Source organism: Neolamprologus brichardi, chromosome 4, assembly GCF_056152115.1.
Source record: "Neolamprologus brichardi isolate AB-2024 chromosome 4, ASM5615211v1, whole genome shotgun sequence".
NCBI classification, from domain to species: Eukaryota; Metazoa; Chordata; class Actinopteri; order Cichliformes; family Cichlidae; genus Neolamprologus; species Neolamprologus brichardi.
In genome coordinates, this window is record NC_142107.1 from 6950223 (window position 1) to 6975141 (window position 24919).

General features: G+C 43.5%; 2 protein-coding genes and 1 long non-coding RNA gene across 3 annotated transcripts; 1 reads left to right on the forward strand and 2 right to left on the reverse strand.

Annotated features, from left to right (window-relative positions):
* Positions 1–243: 243 nt before the first annotated feature.
* cdr2l (cerebellar degeneration-related protein 2-like) lies at positions 244–7432 on the reverse strand. Its single transcript, XM_087839685.1, has 5 exons — positions 6998–7432; positions 4900–5012; positions 3140–3288; positions 2615–2779; positions 244–1737 (listed from the first exon to the last, which is right to left on the reverse strand). Exons 1-5 carry the CDS (start codon positions 7074–7076, stop codon positions 801–803), a joined length of 1443 nt encoding a protein of 480 aa, XP_087695811.1. The 5' UTR covers positions 7077–7432; the 3' UTR covers positions 244–800.
* Positions 7433–8042: 610 nt separating this feature from the next.
* recql5 (RecQ helicase-like 5) lies at positions 8043–23101 on the reverse strand. Its single transcript, XM_035915362.2, has 19 exons — positions 22935–23101; positions 22648–22769; positions 22027–22548; positions 21092–21188; positions 19351–19462; positions 19099–19261; positions 18942–19024; positions 14784–15005; positions 14593–14686; positions 12795–12834; positions 12653–12711; positions 12358–12428; positions 12142–12235; positions 11887–12063; positions 11154–11773; positions 10999–11065; positions 9687–9908; positions 9535–9607; positions 8043–9453 (listed from the first exon to the last, which is right to left on the reverse strand). The coding sequence occupies exons 1-19, from the start codon at positions 23029–23031 to the stop codon at positions 9329–9331; spliced, it is 3060 nt and encodes a 1019-aa protein (XP_035771255.2). The 5' UTR covers positions 23032–23101; the 3' UTR covers positions 8043–9328.
* On the forward strand, positions 15572–18929 carry LOC102794017 (uncharacterized). Its single transcript, XR_437643.3, has 3 exons — positions 15572–16305; positions 17902–18020; positions 18114–18929. It is a non-coding gene; the product is annotated as an uncharacterized LOC102794017 (long non-coding RNA).
* Positions 23102–24919: the final 1818 nt, after the last annotated feature.

Consider the following 24919-nt stretch of genomic DNA (forward strand, 5'->3'; position numbering starts at 1 on the left):
TGTACATGTTGTACATGTTAAGAATCGTAGTTTTTAAGTTACAAGGCTTTTTGTTGATTTTTAATAAATCATAAAGTTGACCTTGATGACCTCAGTGGATCTGTTTTATCAGAATTCATTCAAAACTTTCCGAGCTGTTGCATTTACAGACAGAATGGCAGCATACATGCAAGCAGTAACAAGAACATCTATTGAAACCACCGTGGCAGAGGTTTAAACAAAAACAAAAAAAGGAGAACATGGTTGATGCAGTAGTTATTTTAATCAACAGGAAACATTAAAACGGCCTATTACAGGAACAAGTTGGATCATGTGGCAGCACAGTGTGGAAATGATGAAATAAATCCCTGAAAAAGATGCAGAAGCATCGCCGCCTGTTCAGGAGGTACACCGATTTTGTGCCATCCGGTGAGTTCAAAAAGCTTTAAGCTCATTGAGCCATTCAAAAGCTTGAAATTCCTCTTTTTCTCAAAGACAGATTTAGCTTTTTTTGTGTTATCAGCCAGATGCATGCTGTAAATGCTGCAAGTTTTAAAGCCTCTGAAAGTTGGCCTGTTATTTGGCTTCAGTGTTTATCATAAATGCAAAATAAACGGAGTCATTTCTGCATCAGTTACAAACGACGTCACAACAAAACCCTCCATTCAGATAGTTTGTCAGTTACAGTCAGGAGAAGCATTTCATCCCTTTGGCAGTTTCATGTGAAACAGGATACAGCAGTGAAGGGTGGCCAAACGGTTAAATGAGAAGCCTTTAAACAGTTTGGTAAACTGAGATGTTTGGAGTATCTCATCTGTGCCTCACTTGTTAGTCTTTCTGCTCTTCCTCGTGTTCATGTCGCTCTTTGTCTTCTGCAGTCGGGAGAAGATCTCCTTGAACAGCGCCTTGTACTCTGGCGTGTTCTGGCTCAGCCGTTTGTCCACCTGCTCCACCTGCCTGCTGATCCCCTCCAGGGCTTCAGGGGTGGAGGGAGTCTGAGGGGGTGTAGGAGGGGCGGCGGCGATTACGACGTCTCCAGAGGTGGAAGGCCCCGCGGTGGCCATGTTGTACTCCTTCATGGAGGGATCCCTGGAGACGGGGCGCGAGGTCTGCACCCCTGCGTGGCACAGGCTCTCTTCGTGACGCCTGCACTTCCCCAGCAGCTCCTCGTACTTCTCCAGCAGCGCGTGGTACTGCTCGTCCACCTCCCGCAGGATGGACATGCCCCGTTTGCGCACGCCGTTGGCGTGGAGGGCATAGCTCCCCTGCCGTCTACCTGTTGCGTCACGAGCTGAGATGGCGTTCAGGGCTGTGTCGCTGCAGCTTTTTCTCACCGGTCCACCTTGCTGCCCAGCCTCTCCAGCACCTCCCTCGCCTCCGTCCTCCTGCCCTGGACTCTCCTCTGGAGTGTCAGTCTCAGGGCCGTTATTGAGCAGATTCTCTAGGCCGTCTTCCATGTCACCAATCAGACACACCCTGGACTTCCTGAGCTGCTGCATCTCCTGGAGCTCAGCTTCCAACTCCTGAACCCGCAGCTGGCATCCTTCTGCTCCTAGGAGACGCTGCTCCAGGCGCTCAAACTCCTGCAGCACAGCAGCACACTCCCTCTCTGCACCCTCCCGCTTGGACCGCTCTGCAGCCATGGCCGAGTGCAGCGACGACACGATGTCTCTCAGACGGTCGTTCTCCTCATCCAGCGGCTGTCGCTCGGCCAGGTCCACGCTACCCGGATTGGCCAGCAGGAAACCATCCTCATACCTTACAGGAAAAACACTCAGTGAGCTGCGTTTGTGGCCAATCTCATTCAAATTTCATGTACAAACACTGCACAGTCACACTATAAATACAGTCCAGTGATAAAGCATTCAAATCCTTCTGGTTTTTTTGTTTTACATCAAACTAATTTTAATACTAGACCAAGATAACCCGAACAAATACAGAATTCAGTTTTTAGATGATGACTTCATCATTTATAAGGAAACAGCTACTGAAACCTATCTGGCACTTTGTGAAAAGGTAACTGCCTCTCTTGTTAAGTCAGGAATTAACTGTGATTAACAACATTTTTTGGAAAGAAAAAAGGTTCGGTTTCACTCGCCACACCAAGGCCTCATTGGGTTGGTTATCTAGCAGGATGATGACCTGAAGCACACCAACAAGTCCACTTCTGAATGGCTAAGAAACAAGAAGTGAAAGTTTTGGAGCCAAGCCTGGACTTCAATCAGATTTATATGCTTAAACAGGCCGCTTATGCTAAAAAACCTCTAATGTGGCTGAATTTAAAAAAAAGGAAAAGTGGGTCCAAATTCCTTCACAAAGATGTGAAAGACTCATTGACAATGACTGATTATTAGCTTTAAGGAACAATTACTTTTTCACACAGGGCCGTGTAGGTTTGGATACCTTTTTCGCTTAATAAATGAAATAAATTAAATCATGATTTAAACACTATGTTTTACATTTACTCAGGTTATGTTTGTCTAGCATTTGCTTGATGATCTGGAAAAAAGTGCGACAAATATGCAAAAAACTAAGAAATGAAATACGTTTTTACATACATAGGACATGTTACAGTTACTGTTAGCTCTATATTACAGACAGCAAAGACACCAATCATTTCCTGACACTCAGTGACCTCGGAGCAGTGCAGAGCTCCTTGAGGCAGGGGAAAGAGTGGATGGTCTTGCGACGCTCCTTCTTCTCCCTGCGGACTCTCAGCTCCTCCAAAGTTCGCAGCTCCTCAACCCGAGCTGTGAGACTGTCCACCTGGCTCTGTAGGGTCTCCATGGTGCTGGTTAACCTACAGACATGCACACACACACACAGATCACTGATTTTTTTCCCTTTTGATTACACCATACCTTTATCTCAAAGCTGGAATGACTCAGCATTACAAACCAAAGAAAGTGAATATTTAGAAAGAAGCACTGAGAAGTATTTTTAACCTTCAGCCCTGGAACATAACATAATTTAATCCCTGATTATTTAAATCCGATTATTTGAAAATCAGCTGCTCAGGTGGAGGGAGTGGTCTGTCAGCGCAGCAAGGCTCACATTCTTCAGCTGATTACGAAGTGACTGTTACATCAGGCTCGCTGCTTTTCCCACAGAGGCCAACCGTGTATAGTGAACGTGTGGGCTCAAAGCAGCTGTGGGTCACCTGTCTATTTTCTGCTGCGACGCCTTGCTCTCCAGCACCAGCTTCTCATTGGTGATTTCCAGCTCTCTGGCCGTCACATCCAGCTGTTCGTACACCTTTGCGTGCTGCTCGTTCATCTCCCGCAACATTTCCAGCTGCTTGGACAGGTACTGCAAGAGACGCATGTTTGCCATTAAAATGAGAGGATCTTAATGGTTTACATCTGGAGAACAGACTGGTCCTGGGAGCACAGGGTAGAAGTACTTTAAAGAATGCAAACTAACCCAAATTACAAATGTGTTGTAACAATACACACGTTTATACAATTACAGTTCACACAGGTTCATATGGGTTAAAAGTTCATCTCGTGGGTAGTGTCAGTCAAAACAATTCTGCAGTGTAAGGTTAGAGACATCTAAGCCAGAACACTGGAAAATCTACATCTAATAATCTAATAATCTAACTTAAAGGTTTACAGAGAATGGTCAGAACAAAGAGCGGCAGTTCTCTGGGAGAAAATGCCTTGTTGATGTCAGAGGTCAAAGGAGAATGGCCATAGAGCTTCAAGCTAATAGAAAGTCCACAGCAACTTATTAAAACCAAGGTAAGCAGAAGAGCATCTCTGAACACTGCAGCAGCAGAAGAGCACACCAGCTGTCACTCCTGCCAACTAAGAACAAGAAATTGAGGCTACAAATTACACAAGGTCACAAAATTGCACACTGCACTAATAAGTTCCCACTGAGTATAGTTTAAACACCACAGACACCAGAGTATTGTTGTTGCCCATGCATGTCCCTTTATGACCACAGTGTACCCACCTTCTGCAGGACAGCACACCATGTCACAAAACTAATCATTTCAAACTGGTTTCTTGAACATGACACTCAGTTCACTGTACTTAAATGGGCTCCGCAGTCACCTCACTTTGGTACATCTGCAAAGCCATCAGCATTGTGAAGGACCCCACACACCCCCCACACACATGCACTCTTCACCCTGCTGCCTTCGGGCAAGAGGTACCGGAGTAATCAGGCCCTCGCTGCTAGACTGCGAAACAGTTTCTTATCCCGAGCTGTCAGACTCCCAAACACTCAGTGACTGGATTAACACACACACACACACACACACACACACACCTTCATATACCAAGTGGCTTTTTGCACAATGCTTAGTCTTTTGCACATTTCTATTGCACTGTTGTGCATGCACTGTGTTGTGTCTGTATCGTTCTGTTCAGTTTGGTGTTGCACTGTCTTTGTTTTGTGTTTTTTGCACATTGCACTTTATGTAGTGCTGTGTAGACTGTCTGTTATATGTCATATGTAGCACCATGGTCTTGGAGGAACGTTTCACTGTGTACTGTATCACTGCACACGGTTGCAATAACAATAGAGCCACTTGACTTGACTTGAAATTTGTACCACAAAAAATTAGGACAACAAGGAAAATGGGGTCCAACTCAGTACTGGTAAGGTGTTCCTAATATAGTGGCTAACGAGTTTATATACAGGTTTCGCCAAAATTCGATACGTTGACTTTGTGTGTCTATCTCTAAGACTGAGAATACATTTTCAGAGGTTCTCATCAGGTGTTTACTTTACCCTCGGCGAGCCTCGTCGCTAACAACACATGCAGATTTTGAGCTGTGAAGAGGCTGACACATTCTGCACGTGTTTTTTTTTCTTCTCACACACTCGTGCTGTTTTCTGCCATTTCTTCCCCTCACTTTACACCATAACTGAGTAGGAAAGGAACACAGCAGCCCAGGAGTAGCACACCTCAATCTCTTGCACTTGCTCCTCGTTGTTGATGTACATCTGCTGCAGAGAGTCCTCCAGCTCTTTGTTGCGTTCCAGGAGGGTCTTGCCGAGCTCCGCTGCCAAATGCAGGTCTGACGAGAGATGGGAGAGAAGGACAGACATAAGCAGAGTTCGCTCTCAGGGCTTTATGGCTAAAACCAGTTGTTCAGGCTTGTTTGTGGATGACTTGATGAAAACCAAGATAAAGAGAACAGGCACCAAATATTACCGTGCATTTATTTTAAAGATCACAATAGTTTTCTTGCAGATTGGTTTCTCTTCACATCATGCTGATAAAAGCCTGCAGTCGTGCGCACAGCAGGAGCCTGAGCTCTGACAACACCTTAACAGTCGCTGATTTTTTCTGACACAGCGTGAAGCATCCATTATTCATCCTCCTCTGGTGGATAAAAACAAGCTGGACTGAAGAGGAGGAGGAGGAGAATCTTGCTGGCTGTGTATACTTGGAGCCCATAACAAACATGGGGGAGTGGAGGGATGGGAGGAGACAGAGAGGCACTGACATCCATTACTGAGCAGTGAATGGAGTGTTCTTTCAACCCAACGCAGAGGATAAAAACACAAGCCTGCATGCATGCAGTACTGCAGGTGTAAAACGCAAAAGATTAGATCCGATTGGGCTCATTTGCATGTAACACCTCTGCCTTATCTAATATATTTAACAAGCTCCATTTGTGCACGCCGTGCATCCTCTCTGTTGCCTAAAACGCAGCGAGGGGAGGCAAGGACATGCTTCAACAAGACAGAAGAGACAGCAAAACTCCAGCCTGAACCGGAGAGCACTAATGAGCTGAGGAAGAGGCGTTGGAGGAGAGTTCGCACGGCACCTCACAGTCACGGCGCCGCTTCTGTCCCTGTGGCGGGCACGTGCTGAGTCTTCTGTTATATAACTTCTGAGTTCTGTGGAGGAGGCCTTGCTGAGAAAGTCATCCTCATCACAGGGACCGAACTCTAACTCCTCATGCGACAGGCCCCCCCTCACAGGTCAGATGAAGCTGCAGGACTAACCACACCATCTGCCACGACTCATTTTCCATGTTTGCCTGATTCTAATAACCACACAGAGGTAGGGGGTGGGTAGGCGAGGGGGGTGGTGTCACCAAATAGCAGATCCGGCAGCAGAAAAGTTGCATAACGCAGGATCATTTCTGGGGCAAAATGATGCCAGGCTCTAAAGTGCACGCAGTGTATTTGTGTGGCACAGTGAGAGCTTGACGGTAATTACGCTTCCAGTCTGACCCCGAAAAGCCTCAAATCTCTGATCTCCACTAAGGAGGCTTCGTCTGGGTCTCCCTAATCAGATCAGCCTGCGGGATGGGGATAGAGTGGGGTTGGGGGGGGATGACTTTAGTCTGGATGCTGAATAATGCTGAGATGAAATTCTGATGATGGACACACACACAGGGAGTCAAATCCACCTGCGTCTCCATGCACGCTGCACAATGACGCAACAAAGCTGCTTTAGCGCTCTGGGTCAGCAGGTAATCAGGAGATGGGGTGATGCTGCTGCAGGAGGACGCAGGCTTTCCAGAGCACAGCTCTCCTCAGACGCACTCTCAGTGAAACTGCAGCCTTTTAAAGCCATTTACTGGCAGGGCTGGTCACACAGCAGCAAGGAGGAGCAACAATAAACAGTCTGAGCTGCTGCCTTTGCTGCTCTTTGTTTCTTTCATTTTATTCAAAAATCTACAAAGTTTTGGGGATTTGCTGCACTGCTCCTCACACTGTGCTGACCTTTTTGTTAGGAACATACACCCAAAATAACGTCATGCAGCTCCACAGCAAGTGGGCTGATGGATTTGAGAGAGAAAAACAGCTTGAGAGGAGAGGAGAGGAAGACATTCAGTCAGTCTGACAGGAGGACTGCTGTCCGAACCACCGCTGACAGGATCGGAGTAATTGATGAGATGAAGGGCAGGCAGCTCCAACTCGTGCATGAGTTGCCTTTAAGAGGTGCAACCTCCTCCCGGATTTCCACCCACCTCTAAATGCATGAACACCCGGGGGCCAGCGGTTGCTAATAGAAGAGGGGTGGGGTTGGGAGGAGTGGGCTCACCTTGCTCCAGGTCCCGCTGGTCGTACCACGGCTCCTCTTCCTCCGTGACAAACTCCTCCATCCTCCCCGCGCGAAGCATCGATGCTGCCGAACTTCCTCTTCTTCTCCTCCTCCGCCGGCGATGTGAGCTGCCGGTGGTACCGACTGCTCGCCCGGAAGTGACAACGAACAACAGCTCCCCCCAAATCACTCAGAGAGAGGAAACCTCGGCGGCGGGGACTTCGGTGCACCTGCTCCTTCTCCTTTTTCTTCTCGAAGCGTCCGCAGATATGAAGCACCCCGCATCCGAGCGGCCTCGACGTGAAGCAGGTTGGAGGAGGCTGACAGCGTCTCCACGGTGTCTCATCAGGCTTTGATGTGCAGCAGCAGCAGCGGACGCAGACTGGCAGCCTGGCGGCAGCCGAGTAACCAAACGCTGCTGGTGCTGCGTTTAGGTGCTGTGGGAGAAAAGTGCTGTTTGCAACGATAGTCTTTTGAGATTCTTCTTCTACTGTTCCCTTAAAGAATTCAGTGCTGTTTTTACCCAATCAGTGAGGCTAATAGACTTTTTTAACAGACCATTTTACTGTGCAATACAGCAAATATTGATATTGAGCTGATACCAATATCAGCGTTAGTATCAATACTATTGATATTTGGATTGATCCGGCCACTATCCAAAGCTTACAAAAGAGAGATCTGGCCAAAGGGGGCAGCGGAAATTGAAACAAGTAAAACATAATGGTACTATAAACACATTTTAAGTGGCCAAAAAGGGCTGGATTCTTTATAATGTAGGTAAATTAACACATAATCACGAAGATTAAAATATATACACACCCTCTTCATAAATCATGTTGACTACTGTGTATTTACCAACATAAGCAATGACATTACTCATAAAAAGTGTAGGAGGCTCTTGAGTCCTACGTTAGCAGGAGTTCCTGAAAGCAGCACTACTAAAGATGACATCATCGTTTACTTGACAGCGTCCCCGCCAGGGACGTCTCCTGTACAGTTAATAATAACAACAATAATAAGAGACGTCTCACACTGTGTTTGGTACTTTGTATTCGACACAGACTTTATTGTGAACAATCTGCAGCACAGATTGGCTCCACTGTGGCCACCAGGACTCCCCACAGCTGGGCCTCAGTGGCCATCTTTGCTTTGGGTTTCTTCCCAACTGTGGGGACTGATACAGTCGCCTTTTATATGCTTTCATCATTGGAAACCATGTTTTAGGAAAGGAAAATAAAAATAAAATGCCCTGCATCACAGATTCTCCCCCTGCTGAGAGACAGAATATTTTTAAATACAGGAAAATTCAAGCTGGACAGTTTCACAGTAGATTGCATGAATAAAAGAAAAACAAAACTGGTTCCAGTATTTAAGACGAATAAACAAAAACATAAAATGTAAGAGCAAGTAAAATAGTCTGCCAGTAACAGAAGCATTAAAACATGAGTTTTGTGCATTTTATTCCCCCACTGACTTAAAGCACACGCGCACACACGGTCCCCAGAGAATAAATCTCAATGACTTACTTTGAACTTTCTAATCATTTTGTGTCAGAGAAACACCAACAAGGAAATCATGGCTTATTTATTCCCTTTTTAATAGCACAAAAAAATTTATTAAAAAGAAAATAGTAACAGCTTCAAAGTCTTTTTGCTCTTCACGACGCCATCTTTAAACACCACCCAACCACAAATGTCATCTTAAACGTGACAGACAGCTATCAGAGGACAACTGTGATGGCATTTTTAATGTTTCCTGAACAGACAGCTGCAGACATGGTACAACAAACCAGTATTTTAGCTTTCTGACACACCTTTACTTGTCACTCACACACAAAAAAAAGAGAAGGGATTAAATGTTCCAGTATGGCAACATCAGAAAATCCCCAAACCAGCTTGCTTAAAATCGCACGCAGTTGTTTGAATGCCAATAATTACACCTCTGCTTTTCCTGCTATGAGAAGCCTGTGAAAAACCTCAGCTGGCTTCCTGCTCCAAGCACCACTGGGTCTGCATAACTCTGCACTGCTGCACTGTGATGTAATAAGACCATGTGAATTACACACAGTTTGCAGTTTAAAAAGAAGTCTCACACATGCATCTGTCTGATCTCTCAGGCTGTAAAACTGTCCCTGTTTTATTGCTTACTATTTATTAACCTAAGTTACAGTATCAGCAACCATCCTGGAAAACATCTTAAAAGAACAACAAAATAGCAGCAAGTGGACTATAAACCTCGTCAGCAGGCATCTGTGACAGAGCCTGAGGTCATCGTAACCAGAGAAGTTTAGGCACTGTCAAAGAGGAAAGGCTACATATTTCCTCCCCCCATTCATTCACTTTTCGCTGTGGTTTTACAGCTGTGAGGTCTCTTAAGGTGCTTCCAGTCTGCCTCGCTCTCACAGCGCTGGACGCTGCTGAAGAACTTCTTGATGAGAGCCTTGGCCTCTGCTTTCACTGTGGACCCAGAGGCTGGAGTTAAAGAGGACCAGCACACAAAGCAAACTGCAAGTTAGAAATTTCCCATGCACCCTTTACCTTGGCCTTTCCCCCTGCTCCTTCCCTCTGTAAGAAGGTGAGACAAGTAGCGAGCGAAAGACTTAAACAGCTCCTGCGAAATAAAGAAAGAATTTTAATCATTCTGCTTTTAATCGCGACCCTACTTTTTTACAAACACAGCACTCGCTCACCTTTGTGGCAAACTTTCCCTGAGTGTAAAAAGGGTCCAGGTAGCGGACCACGATATCAGCTGCTTCCTTAAGTGTTACAGGCTTGGGCGAGTCAGTGACCGGGTGCAGGGCTCTCTCCTGCACGTTGGGGTTGAAGGTTACTCTCCTGCTGCTCCCATTCGCAGGCCGGCTGCGCTTCGCCGGAGGGGGAGACTCCGTCATGGTTCTCATGTCATCTGTCACCTGGACACACATGTCATGAGTGTTCACAAGCATAAAGTCAAACTCAGGACTCCAGAACTGAAATCTATGGTTTGGCCTGCCAAAGACTCCAATCTGGATATCTTTGGAAAATGTATAGGATGGTATAAATTTTAGCTTTTTAACTGTATTTTCATATGTTTAATGGCTTTCCCCCCCATGCTCTAAGAGATATCTCTAAGTAAGAGATAAACCATTAAATAACAGAGTATTACCGTTCCTTCACAACATACTAGAGAAATTTATGATTTTTACAGATGGTTCACAGTACAGATATATTTAAATATATCAGGGATTAAATGTGTGGCTAAACATCTTTACACTAGTTTCACTGGGCCGCCCACTTAAGATCAAAGGGATCTGTACGTGGCCCATCATGTAAAATGAGTTTGACATCCCTTCTTTACAACATGGACTTTAATGAGGAGTTTTCTATTAAAACTAACATCTATCCCCATCATGCTGATGCTCAAAGTCTGTTATAGAAAAGAGAAATTATGCTGAACAAAAATGAGACTTTGGATTTAGATTGTGTGGATTGTGGAAAGAGGCTAAATGTGTTTTTCGTCTGAAGCTATGCAGGAAATTATAAGGAGTGACACATTTCGACCCGCTCTTGCATACTTCAGGTGCTTTGTCGAACACGCTATTTGGTATTTCGTAAAAGTTGCTAAAGCTCCACTGATTGAATAACTGCCAAGCTCAAAACCTCTGGCATTAACATCAGCACAGAAACTGTGCGCCAGGAGCTTCATGTCATGAGTTTCCATGCACGAGCAGTTGCTGAATGTGTAGGTGGCCCAGTTCTTTTGTCCATACAGTGAATGCTAAAATTGTATGCCAACTGACTTCCTGTGGAAAAACCCCAATCTGAGTGTAAGATTATCATGCTCAAACTCTAATCTCTTAAAACTTTACTTTGTCTTATTTTGTCTTTATACATTTGTCCAAAAGTCTTATTTTTGGACAAACTTATAAAGCCTTTGGAGCACTTCATCTAGATTGGAGCTTCAAACCGCTGAGCGGAAAGACTTGTTTTAAGAAGGACTTTTGTGGGTGTACAGACACCTACCCCGGGAATTTCACTTGCGTTAACCTCTTCTTCACTTGGTTTAAGTTCTTCTTCGTCTTTGTTTTGTCTGTGGGAGAATAGGGGGAAGAAAAAGCAGTTAAAAGTCAATAAAAGGCTTTTTTCCGCTATTTCTGATCAAATTAAGAATCAAATACTCTGTGATGGACGTCAGGTCCTGCTCAGATGTCTCTTGAACTGGTTCTGCAATATCAGCTCCGTCCTCCTCGTCATCATCAGGTATAACAATTATCTCAGATTTGCTTTCTATGAGGATCACATCCTCAGTCTCTGACTGTGCAGCACTGCTCTCTCCTTCCGATGCAGCAGGTGAGTGTGGTTCCTGGTTGATGTATTCCTGGGAGATTGAAGCTGGAGCGGGAGATAAAGGGGCTTCGGGCTCCCTTGGCATCTCCTCCTCATCCTGGCTTTTCTCTGGAGTACGTTTCTTCATGAAAAAGAAATGAGAAATGTTGTGGGAACTCTTTGCTGCTTCCGCCAGCTTCTGCTGCTTCTTGCTCATGGCTCTGCCTCCTTTAGTCGGGCTGCTCAGGGAGGTCGTGACGGCATTTGCTTTGGCTTTGATGGGCGATGATGCATCTGTGTTGGCTTCTTTTCCCTGCATAATGGTTTCTCCTGAGCAGCCATTGAAAAATCCGCCGCTTGTCCTACCTTTGTTAGCCCCCGTTTCCAACATGGAGGGGTTTATTAAATCCTTAGCAGTTATGAAGGGGTTAGAAGAGCCCCGTTGGCCTGCTCCTACCCTCTTACGCTTCAGCTGGGGGGGAAAGAAAACATGTTTTCCTCTGAATACTCTGCAGCCACAAAAACCTCCAGTTTTCCTTTTAAAATAAAAAAAAAAAATCTGGGAAAGTAGAAAAGCAATGTTACCGAGTACACCTCAGATGCCAGCGTGAACCCCTGCGGCTCATCAGAAACCGAGGATGAAGAGGAGGATCCAGCCTCTTTGAGTTCTGTTTCTCTGGAATCGCTGCCGCTGCTACTCCTAGCACCTTCTCCTTTATCTCGACCTGCTGAAGCAGGTGCCACTTTCTTCATCTCTGTTACCTTGACAGAATAATAGAGCTAAGCATAAACATTTCCCTCTATATGGCAATGAGACATTAACAAAAAGCCTGCACTTACCTTCTTTAGCACCACAGCTTTGTACAAGTTAGAGGACTTGCTGTTTCTGAAGACCTCGTGTTCAATATCCACCGCCAAGGACAGACTGTCAGAGCTGAGAGACAAATGCGGACACTTTGAGAAAAGTTAGTTATATGTGTGTGTTTTTTTGCAGTATTTTTATGTTTGAGGAAAAATGTTTTTAAAAAAAAAAACTGAATGAATCTAGATGAGTACTTGAGTGCATCTTCTGCCCCCTGCTGGCCTTGAAGTGCCTCCTGCAGGAGGTACAGGCAGTGCTCTCTGGCCTGAAATACAATATGAATGTTATTAACGCCTCGGAAAGCGCTCACTTTCTACTTTTACTGTACAAAATGTCAAACACCAATGAGCCACAGCCTTTTAAGCTGCTGCGTTTTGGGTTTTTTTTACACTGCTTTTCTCATCACATGACCTGAGTCGCTGAAGGACGTGTTCATAAATGCAGCAGATATGAGGAATGTGTGCGTAGTGTTCAAGTTTTGTCTTGTACCTTTACGCTGAGCTTGGGAATTCTCTGGCTGCTGGCCTCTCTAAGCGGGCAGTCGATATCTACGCAGCAGAATAACACCGGTTACAAAACAGGACAGAGAGAGTTATTCACAATCATTTTTACTGTTCATGTCACACATTACCTGGAGGAACAAACTCTTCCCTCTGACTGCTGTCGTTACCCTAAATAAACACGAGCACAGGCAGAAGGGAATCCTTCAGTATTCACACGTGTATTAAAGCCAGAACATAGAAGACAACAGTGAGCATTTATTATATACAGCTTTGGGACCACGACGCAATTTTTTGTTGTTTTGCCTCTGTACACATCACAGTGGATTTTAAAATGTGCAGACTTTCTCATTTGATTCAAGGGGTTATCAAATAATTCTGCATTAACTGTTTATTAAAATGAACTGGAGAAACTAATAAAGATTGTTTTTAATACTTGGATGAAGCGTAGACTGCCGTTTCCCCCTTGAGCTGCTTGGCCTGGACTTCATCCACCTTCAGTTGCTTCTTGTTTGTGAGTCTCTTTGCATTTAGCTTTGTATTTAATAACTTGAAAGCATGCTCTGTTGGTTAGAGATCAGCTGACTGGCTTGGCAATTGAAGAATATTCCATTTCTTCTCCTTCAGAAACTCTTGAGTTGCTTTGTGTCATTATTCATTTGCGCTGTGAAGCTCTGATCAGTTTTGCAGCATTTTTCTAATCTGAGCAGAGAGTATAGGCCTGTGCACATCCATCAGCAGTCACCATCATCAATAAAAGCTAGAGATCTATATCTGCTGGCAGCCACACATGCCCATCTATATCACTGCCTCCGCCATGTTTGACAGGTGATGTGGTATGCTTCTAATCACGAGCCGTTTCTCTCCATCTCCAGATTTCTCTCTGCGCTGAACTGTTTTCAGGCTCTTTTGGATATTTTGTGATCTAGCCTTTCTGTTTCCATTCATGGAGCCATCTCCATTTTAGACCTTGTTAATGATGACTGTTAAGGACTTTTTTTTTTTAGACATTTTAAGGATGTTTTTCATAACCATAGAAATAATTCTGTCATCATCCACGTTTTTCAGGCGTTTTGATGTTGCTGAGCTGGTCAGTGCATTCAGGCCACTCTCTCTCTCTCTGATAGTTACTTTGTTTTTTCAGTCTAATGATGCCTCCCTCACTTGCTCCAGCGTGTCTTTGGAGCTCACATTCACAGTTCCCGTGGAATCCACCTCTGATATTTTTTCTGCTTAACATTTCATGAAAATAACACAAAGACAGCTCGCTGATAACGGGGGACTGTGTGTACAAATGTCTGTAGCTTCCAAACAGTTAATGCAACAGTTTTGTAAAAACTTTCAGAGTTAAAGCTGAAAGTTGGCACTTCGATTGCATCATGATGGCTTGATTTAATATCCACCACAATTAACAACATTTTGTCATCGTCCAAAAACCTATGCATCTGTAGTTGAAGTGCAGAATGTCTCTTTAATGTGTAAAGAAAGAAAGATAAAAGAACCATAGTTTTAAGCTAGCAACATTTAAATGAAGCTCTGAGCAACGAAGCCCTGAGGCATCAATAACCTCCATAACTCTCCACACACTATAATGACTTGTTTGTTCTTCCTGCTCAGTTTCTACTTTTTTTTTAATAATCATGGAATTCCTGCTTTTTATGCTGTTATAAACAGTTTGGCCAACCTCCACTTGGACCTGATGAGGAATACTTTAGTTCGAATGTTGTAAAAATTCCACTGAACATGTGGGAGCCATTTAGCAAAAGCAGCATTTACAGGGCCTGAGCAGCTCCAGATGGCATACAGATGTGCAGAGGCACAACACAAACACTCTGGAGATGCTGTCCTTACATTTAGAAATAATGTATACATTTTGTCCAAAGAGGATGAGCTTATTTTCTCTATTTCTTTTTTTTTTTTGGTAATCACCTTCCGCATGCTCATCTGCTTCTTGAAAAGCTCAGAAAACTCCTTCTTCCTCTTAAAAGGATCATCTTCACTATAGCCTTCCCCTTCATCATACCTGCGAAGCAAAACATCGATGTTAACCTACAGGATCAACCATCAAGTCATAAATGCAAGCGGGACATTTCACACAACATCACTAAAAATCGTCCTGCCTTTCAAAGCCGTAACCCTTCTTTCCTCCTCCATAAGTGTCCGGCTGGAACCCGAACGCTCCCTTGGGCTCGCTGCTCTGAGCCGCACCGATCTTGGTGCTGAGCGTGGCCGCTCTCTCCAGCTGCGCTCGCACCAACTTGGGGTTACGGCAGTAGTCGCAGGCCCCCGCGCAGTTCGGCGCCGTGTTGCCAAAAAACTTTGAGATGGTGGCATGGCGGCAACTGGTGGGAGGACGAGAAAAGAGCTACCATTGAACAGACAAGTTAAAGAAAACACACTCTGCAGTTGCAAAAACTCATCATTCATCATCTTTCTGATCGTGTTTTACAAACACAATATTGATCTTTTAGCTGTTGTGTAACCACCACATCAATCCCCATAATCAATAGTTTTGTTATGAAATAGGTCAAGCGCCACTCTTTGTCCCATAAAAAACACAACGCAGTTGCATCAACACTAACCCTAACTAACTGTTATTGACGGATATGAAGAATGGATGCAGAGGCACAAAGTCTGGATTTGGAAACAGTCGTTCAGCGTTGTTTTTTAACAATTTCAAGGTTTTTGAAAAAATAAATAAATACTATTAATGTCTGACAGCAGGTCACCCGCTTCCTCTGCAGCATGTTTCTGTTCACAATCCCTGCTGTAGACGGGATTCTTTTCATAAAAAAGATCTCTTGTATCACACTATCATATCCAGCATTACGCAACGGCCAGTATTCACACATCCACACACACACACACACACACACACACACACACACCAGTACTTGGGAAACAGCCCATTAGACGAGTCATTTCAGCAACATACCAGCTACCTTGCTAGAAGTGGAAATGCTGCCACCTTCCCTTTCATGAAACAAAGAGAAGCACTAGAAGAGGTGGGGAACGACAGAGAGGCAAACAAAGCTCTGTGAAGCAGGACTATCAAAGAGAAAACAGCCTTTGAGGCAGACAAAGAAAAGTAAGACACAGCAGTAACTACTCTGTGTGCGCGTGTGAGACAGCCACAAATCAAAGAAACCAAAGAAAACAAACAAAGGGAGCAACAAGAAGCCTGGAAGAGGGGAAGAGATGAGAAGACTCAAAGCGACTGAGGAGTCAGAGCAGCGTGAAAGAGGGCAGAAAAGCGCCGGATGAAATTTGTTATCATCTGCTTTCCCCCCCTCAAGTGCAGTTTGTCATCAGTGACAGTGGAATTAACCCTCTCAACTATAATCTCAACCTCCACCGCTAATCTCAGGCTCGCCCGAGCACCACTCCTCCTCCGGATGACGTCCCCACAAGCAAATTAGCACGCAGCCTAAAGCAAAGGCACTCAACTGGCAGCTCCGTCAGGGGAAAGAAGAGAATGACACGTTTCCAACCGACTCCTAATTGCCAACTGGTTTTGCGATTTCTGACAGTTTAGGTTCGGCCAGGTTTCACCAAAAAAACAAAAAAACAAAAAAAAAACCACCCCACCCCAAACTAAACAAAAAAAAAACAAAGAAACGACAAGAAGTTTCCGATCAGCAGGTAAGTGCTTTTAAATGTTTCTGTGTGAGTGCAGCGTGAGAAAAACCATTCAAGTAGACGAATGTGGAAAATGTGTTTAAAAATAGAGAATTTCTCAGAGTCACGCGCATGTGATCTGTAAATACTGTTCATCGTTTTAATGAACATACAGTCAGCTCCAAAATCTGTTATTAATCAGCATCGCGTTCCACACAAGCTCACGGTCTCAGGTAGGAACAGCCCGCATGGTTGGAAAATCATAAAGTTCTCCTTCCTTTTCTCCTGACTTACACTTCCACAGTAGGATTTTTTAAAAATAGCATGAAAATATTTTGTAGCATTAATTTCCCACATCACTGTGTGTAGTATAGCTATAATACACTGCAATACATGTGACCCATTTAAACTGTTTTATAAAAGCACTGAGTTAGCTCTGTGGCTTTTTTCCAGTGAGCAGAGCAGATATGTATTACTGGATTTTACTGGAAACAACACATTACACTTATACACAGTTAAAGCAATGCAGCACAACCTTTCCCCACATTTAAATTTTCAAAGCCAGGAAGGACAAGTTAGCTTGTGATCATGCAAATCTTCCCCCGATCTCATCCTGGTTTTGAGTATATGTGATACAGGATTCTGACAAGGAACACGAGACACATACACTTGCATAAATTACACAGTGCAGGTTTACAGATCCTGTGGGTGGAGTTGATCCCTGATCTGTCACTAGCTCGGCCACTGAGAACAAAGAAAGCTGTGAAACCTGGCTAAGGTATGCCACAGTATTCTGATTTCTAACAGTGTACTTTGGATAGTATTACCACCGTATCCACACTTCTGGAACCAGGATGTTTACATCTATAATACTCAAAAGCATGTGATCAGAAGGAGGATACGCTACCATAACTCCTCTGAATTATCAAGACGTCATGTTGACCCCCAAGTTTCCAGGCTTTGTCCTCAGTGCCAGTGTAATAACTCATATTGTAGTTATTTTCAATAGTTTTTATCCTTTTATGCTTCGTACTGCAAGTGTTAGTTACAAAGAACTCTCAAAACTAGAAATGCCACGCACTGTCACACCCATTCCAGCAATTCAGCACCAGCTTAATGACTTGCCATTGCACACACTGAAGTGTCTGCAGAGCCGTCTGATTAACACATTTATCACAGAGAAGGGCCTCGTTCTGTTCCTCTTGTTAACTCAACCCATATGTGAATCAGCCTGTTTACGATACTCTCGTAAACAGAGCAGCTTCTCTATTAATCGGAAGGTCGGCGGTTCGATCCCCACCTCTTACAGCCTGCACGACAGAGCAGAATATTGTTCCTCCAGAACACTTTTAAACCCGGTTGGATTAAAATTATTCAGGCACAGAAAAAGCACCAGTGCATTTACCGCTTTCTATCAGACACACGTTTCTTCTCGGGCAGTGAGATTCCTGCCTTCTCATGACAACCCGCCCACTAAACCACAGGCTAAAAAACTGCTTAGCTCTGACATGTAAATAGCAATTCCACCTCGCCCCACTCACAGTGTCACCAGTGAGCAACAGGAGAAATACCCAGATTGCAAGGAAAATAAAAGAGGTGCTGTATACCTGTCTTCACTAGGATGGATGCCAGAGAACAGACGCTGAACCTCCTTGGCAGAATCTGGGTCAAGCTTCAAGGTCTGCCCAACGCCAACCCCATAGAGCTGGGAGCTTTCTTCGTCCTGCTAACTTTTATTCGTGAGTTTTTTTGTCTATATGTTTTTTTTCCCCCACATTGCTCATTCATCAATAAGCTGGTCATGACATTGTTTATTTGCTGCTCTCGCACAGTTGTAGTCCTGCTCATCACAGTGGTGACCTGCGCGAGCTTCTGCTGCAGCTGCTGCAGCTGCTGCTGTCGCAAGAGGAAGCTAAAGGGTTCCGACCTTTGAGCAAAAACAGACAAAACTACAAGCTCTCCACACAGCGAGTCCTGATCGTGTTTTAGAAACACACACACACACACACAAGAATTGTGCAGGGTGCATGCTGTGCTGTGCAGCACTAAAGAACCTCAGCCCTTGGACAACAAAACACCTGCCAAACACCGTAAAGGATGTCCTGCAACGCTGCCAAACACACCTGCTCAAGTCAACAGGCTTTCAGGAGAGTCCACATTCCTTGGAGCATCACTGCACTCCCAACAGCGATCCCTGAGGACAGGGCGGGGCCAACTCCAGCTGTGTGTGAATCAGGCAGAAACTTCTTGGACCATACAGGACTGAACACGTGTATGAAACTAACTTTAGGCAAACAGTGAGAAATGACTGGGAATGCCCGATTGGATTGTTTTTTTCTCAGAGCTTTCTAAACATAATGATGTGTCACTCTAAAGTAATGAGAACTGGCAGTCAGACTTCTGAGTTAGTCAAGAGCCTCAAGCAGGAAGCAGCTTTCAAAGGATTGTAAGAGAGGAAGTCTGCCCTCTGCTGTCCAGAAACAGAAATGCACTCTTTATCTAAAACTGCACGTTACATACTGTGGAACAGGTGAAGGCGTTATGTTATGATGTAATGCTTTAAGCCTGCACTTATTGTCAGTTATGCTTTGATCTGTATGTAAATAATAATAAAAATAATAATAATAACCTTTCACCACATGTGTGAATACTTTACTTACCCTTCTTGTTCACAAAAAGACACCATGGCTTCAAAGTCAGTCATTGCGGTTTTGTCAGAGTCCTTTGCAAAGCCCCGTTTTCCCTGCAGACACATTTAAACACATATAAAAACTGTGCAGCAAAGAGCTTTCCACCCTGCTCTGCTGCGAATCTGACCTGCTTTCTTGCCACTTCCTGCCGAATGAGGAAATTAATTTGCTCCTTATCTCTCGGGGAGTAGTATGTGCGACAGGCGGAGGGCAGGCCATCTCTCCCCGCTCGCCCAGACTCTTGGTAGTAGCTGGCCAGAGACTTAGCGAGGTTCCAGTGAGCTACAAATCTGCAGAAACATTTGAATACACAATGGAAGAAAAAAAAAAACTAGATACAAGAAGAATGCGAGTGATAACTGTGGATTTGCAGCCTCACCTGACATTGGCCTTATCTACTCCCATGCCAAAGCTGATGGTAGCCACAATAACCAGCACTTTCCCCTGCATCCACTCATTCTGTACCCCTGTCCGATCTGTTGCCTTCAAGCCTACAAAAGCAGAGCTCAAACACTAAATTTTACACATCCTATATACAGATCAGGCATAACATCATGACCAGCTGCCTAATATTGTGCTCGTTCTGCTTTTGCTGCTGTCGGATTATGATATTATTTTATGCCATGTTAGACCCCTAATTAAAGATTGTGAATTATTATGTAGTTTTAGTTTGCATTATGCTCCTGATTTAGAAGAAGGTGATAACTATTACATTTGGTAAACTGATCTACATTACATTAGACTGCTGATTTATTGTGAATGAATGATATTGTTTTATGATGCATTATACTGCTGAGTTATAAGAAATATTGTTCACAGAAAGTCATCGCCTTATTTGTCTGGTTAGAAGAGAACAGAGCATACTGCCCCATCTCAGCAGGAGCAGATAAACAGGGAGCCAAGGTCGTAGCTTAGGCGCTGTGTGAGAAAGAATGTGAATGTTTAGGCTCTGATGATTAGGTGGGGGCCACTAGAGGCTATAAGAGTTTGATCAAGGCTCCACCATTTTGAGATCTGATGCTGTCTGCTGTATGGTGTCCATCTCCCACGCGTGTGTTCATTAAATCATCGTTTGACTTGACCTGGCCGGACCAGTGTGGTTATTTTTGGTTTTCCTCTTGTATCCATCCCCAATATTTGAATACGTAACACTGCCAAAAAACAGCCCTGACCCATCGAGGTATGGGACTCCGTTAGACCCAGAAAGGTGTGCTGTGGTGTTGGGCACCAAGATGTTAGCAGCAGATATTCTAAGTCCTGTAAGTTGCGAGGTTGGGCCTCCGTGGATTGGACTTGTTTGTCCAGCACATCCCAAAGATGCTCAATTGGAGTTAGATCTGGGGAATTTGAAGGTCAAGTCAACAATGTAGCTTGCCATCACCAGTGTGTGAATGTGTGTGTGAATAGGTGGATGACTGAACATGTAAAGCGCTATACAAATACAGGCCATTTACCATTCAAACAGGCCACAGCCATCAGAGAATACAAGTCCCATGAAGGGGTTAACATAGTCTGAAGCAATGCTTAGGTAGTTGGTACAAGTCAAAGTAACCAAAAGTCACCCAAGGGACCCCAGCAGAACATTGCCCAAAGCACAACACAGCCTCTGCCAGCTCACCTTCTTCCCATAGTGCATCCTGGTGCCAGATGTTCCCCAGGTAACTAAGCATCTGACCATCCACAAAAAATGTGATTCAGACCAGGCCACCTTCTTCCATTGCTCTCTGGTCCAGCAATTTGAGCTACAGTAGCTAATCTCTTGGATAGCCAGCCTTCATCCCCCCCTGTTCACCACTGCTTTTGATAGATACTGACAACTGCATCTAGAAACGCCCCACAAGAGATGTAGTTTTGGTGATGCTCTGATCCAGTCTTCTACGCATGAGTTTGTCAAATCCTTATGTTTGCCCTTTTTCCTGCTAACACATGAACTTTGAGGACAAAATGCTCTCTAATATTTCCCACCCACTATGAGGTGCCACAATGAAGGATTAATGAGTGTTATTCCCTTTACCTGTCTGTGCTCATAATCTTATGCCTGATCAGTTTATATAGATGTAAAAAAAAAAAAAAAAAAAAGGAGGTAAAAAAAAAAATAAAAATAAATAAAATAATTTTACCTGCATGATACGGCTTAGCTATGACTCCAAGCTTTGTCAGCTGGTGAGCTACCGTCTCACAGCCTTCCCTGGTCCGACAGTACACAATCCCACAACCCTGTTTACAAACACCAGACAGTTTGATTAAGCCAGAGTTTGCATGAAGAAAATGGCAAAGAGTGTTATTCCTCCACTCTAGGCAACAAAATCAGTTGTATTCACACAAGAAAATGCTGTGTGAGCTCAATTAAGCCGTTAATAACAACAGAAATGTTATAAAACGAAAAGGCGAGAAAAGGCAAACAAACAATCCTGAAATAAAAATTTAACAAAAAGTCATTCTAGAAGTAAAACATACAGGTACTAAAATGCTTCAAAAATAATTTAAAACTTGTTCTGTTTTTTTTTTTTTTTATTTATTTATTTTTAAATGTAAATGGCAAAGTCGTTTAAACCTTTTTATAAGTGATGCTTAAGGATGGGAATTGATAGGAAATTAACCACTTTAAAGAACTCTACCAATTCTGCCACAATAAGTATTCAAATATCCACCCAGAATTAAACCAGAAGCTAACTGTTGGGTGCCAAAAGCATCTGGTCAACATGCAACTTGCTAAGGGACATTTAATCTAATCTAATTTAATTATAGGGGTTGTATCTATTTATGGAGCCTGTATCTACACTTTCGACATTGTGTGGATCAGAGAAAATCCCAAGTCAATTATTTTGCACCCAATTCTTGATTTTTAAAGTCACATACAATCATTCCCCAATGCAAAAAGAACAGTTTAAAAAAAGTAATTAAAAGCTCAGAATTTGCATGACCTTCATGCCCATGATGAGTATTTTTAAACTTGTGGCCAAAAATGTAAACCCCTTAGGCAAACTGTCCCTACTCTATCTGAATATTTCTGTTTGTAAAAAGGATAACACATGACAGCCTACAGTCTACAAACCTGTCCATTAGATCCACCTCCAAGTGATAATGTTTTCTTAATGAAGGCACAAAGGTGGACGTATGGGTTTGGCAGCAGCTCCCTGAAAATCACATCATAGTGCAAATTACTCCGGAAGACGGGTGTAAGAAAAGAAAGCGGCAAGGACAGCCTCAGGGACTGAATGATGTCCTCCTGTACATTCTTGGGTGCTGTTGCTGTTAAGGCCAAACAGGGAACTCCTTGCAATCGAGCCCGCAGTTCACCCAGCTTGAGGTAGTCTGGTCTGAAATCATGGCCCCACTGCGAGACGCAGTGAGCCTCATCCACAGCCAGGTAAGACAGCAAGCCACGGGAGCACAGGTCCATCAGGCAGGGCTGGAACGCGGGCGAGGCCACCATCTCTGGAGTGATGTAGAGAAGCTTTAGCTTCGGGTTGCTGCTCCCCAGGTCGGCCAGGATCAAACGGCGCTCACTCACTGGGAGCTTAGAGTTGATGGAGCAGGCAGGGATGTTTAACTCCTTCAGGTGATCCACTTGGTCCTGGATAGAAACACGAACAGGGGTTAAAGCAAACCTGATACTGCAAAACTTATTTTAAGGTTTTGGATTGGAGCTCAGGAGCTAGAGACAGACGCTAACCTGAATGAGAGCGATTAACGGGGATATAACCAGAGTAATGCCCTCAGCAAGCACTGCAGGCAGCTGGTAGCAGAGCGACTTTCCTGCTCCAGTAGGCATGCACACAAACACATCCCTGTCACCTGCAGGAAGACCACAGAGACCACCGTGTTACACATTATTCTGTCTCTCACTGTCTGTGAAAACTAACTGAACCTCATATTCAAAACTAAAGACAAACAGCAGTTATGTTAGCTTGCTAACGTTCATCTAACAGAGAGGCAGACAGGAAAAATGAGCCGACTTACCTCTATGGACTGCTTTAACAACATCTTCCTGCAGTTTAGACCTGAAGGTGTCGAACCCAAAGTGGGTTTTTAAGGCCTGTTTTAAATTTGTTGTCATCGTTTGACTACCTGCTGGGAACTCATATAAATCTTCTTAGGCATCGTCGCGCAGTGATTGCGTCATCACGGGCGCGTAAAACAAGAAACAATGTAAAGAAATATTTTGTTTGCTTGCTTCTTTTAACGGCGTTAAATTCAGTTTGAATATATTTGTTATATAATTACTTGATTAAAATTTTGATTACAATTTGATTAAAATTGTATGCGTTATTTTGTATATGCATTTTGTCATGGTGAAAGAGTTAGAGTTCTGTGATTGGTCCCGCCGATACGCCTTTCAGCTTCTAACTATCGATTACAAATAAGTCCTGAATTTCCTTTAAAAAAAAAAAAGAAAAAGAAAAAGAAAGAAAGAAAAGGACCTTTAAACCATACAAACTTCTAAATATTTCCACTGCATGATGTACTGGGGCTAATACGTTTATAAGAAGCTGCTTACATACTTTTAGATGTGTCCTACATGGTTTACATGCAAATTATGGAAAAATTCTGTAGTTGTACTAAAGAGGATTAGTATGGAAGAGGATTAGGGCCACTGGGGGAAAAAAGTGGGCACATGTTTTTTTTTTCCCTTCTTTTCCAGAATTCTGAGGAAAAAAAGATTCAGACTTTTTTCTCAAAAGTTTCTTTTTTTTTTCTTCCTCTCCTCAGAATTATTTTCGGAATTCTGACTGTAATCTCAGAATTCTGACTTTTTTCTCAGAATTTTTTTTTTCCCCTAAGAATTCTGAAAATAATTCTGATGAAAAAGTCAAAGTTCTGAGATTAAGGTCAGAATTCTGAGAAAAGAAAGACAGTCAAAAAATGAGGAAAAAAGAAAAGAACTATTTTCAGAACTTTGACTTTTTCCTCAGAATTCTGGAATAGAAGAAAAAAGACGTGCCCACTTTTTTCTGGTGGCCCTAATCCTCTTCCGTACATTTACATTGTTTAGGATCATCGTCATGCTGAAAAATGAAGCCACTACCAATCAAATGTTTTCAAGGTTTTGTTGCATCATAGATTGTAATGTAATCTAGTTCCTTTTTTGTTTCTTTCTGGAATGGCTCAGCCTTTTCCCTTAACTTAGATGTGCTAAGTTTTCTTCTAATAGCTTTTTGGGAACATCCTTGGTGGTGAAAAAATACTAATACATGCCTGTCAAACAAAAGAAAGGATAATAAATTCTTATATCCTTGATCCATTCGAGAATAACAGCTTTGGCCTGCTGCAGGTCCTTCTCACTCGTCACATCGGGCTGTTTGCCCTCATTCATCTCTGGCCAGCCATCAGTCTGCATGGGTCTCATCTGCACAGAGAAAAACACACATTTATTAAATATACCTCTATATCTAAAAGACGTGTAGTTCTACTGTGACTATTAATTTTCTGTAGGAATCTGATGTTTCCTTTTAGATCATCTGACTGTCCATATGTTCACAATTCATAAGATTTGATCAGATTTGGCCAGGTTTTAATTCAGCTTACTTCTTCCAAAGTCTGCTCAAGGTCACATTTGTCATTTTATGGGCACATTTCCATTTTCTCAGCATAACCTTCATGCACACTACTTACACTCTCACCAATATTCAATTTAACCCTTTCAGCAAAGTCATTAACACAAGGTTCCCAGTGCATGCATACGATAATAAAGTGAGAACTTCCTGGAATGCCAAATCATGTGATAGTTTGAACTATCGCTCTGTCATACATTGTATCTTTTTAGATTGTAACGACCATGATCTTACTGATCATCCTATTAGCTGGCCATTCAACTACTAGACTTGTAGTCAAGACCGCCTAAACCAAGACCAAGACAAGACCAAGACCAGAGGGCATCGTGACCAAGACAAGACCAAGACCAAGTCAGTGTCACGGTTCTGGGTCCGTTGGACCCAGTATTTTGA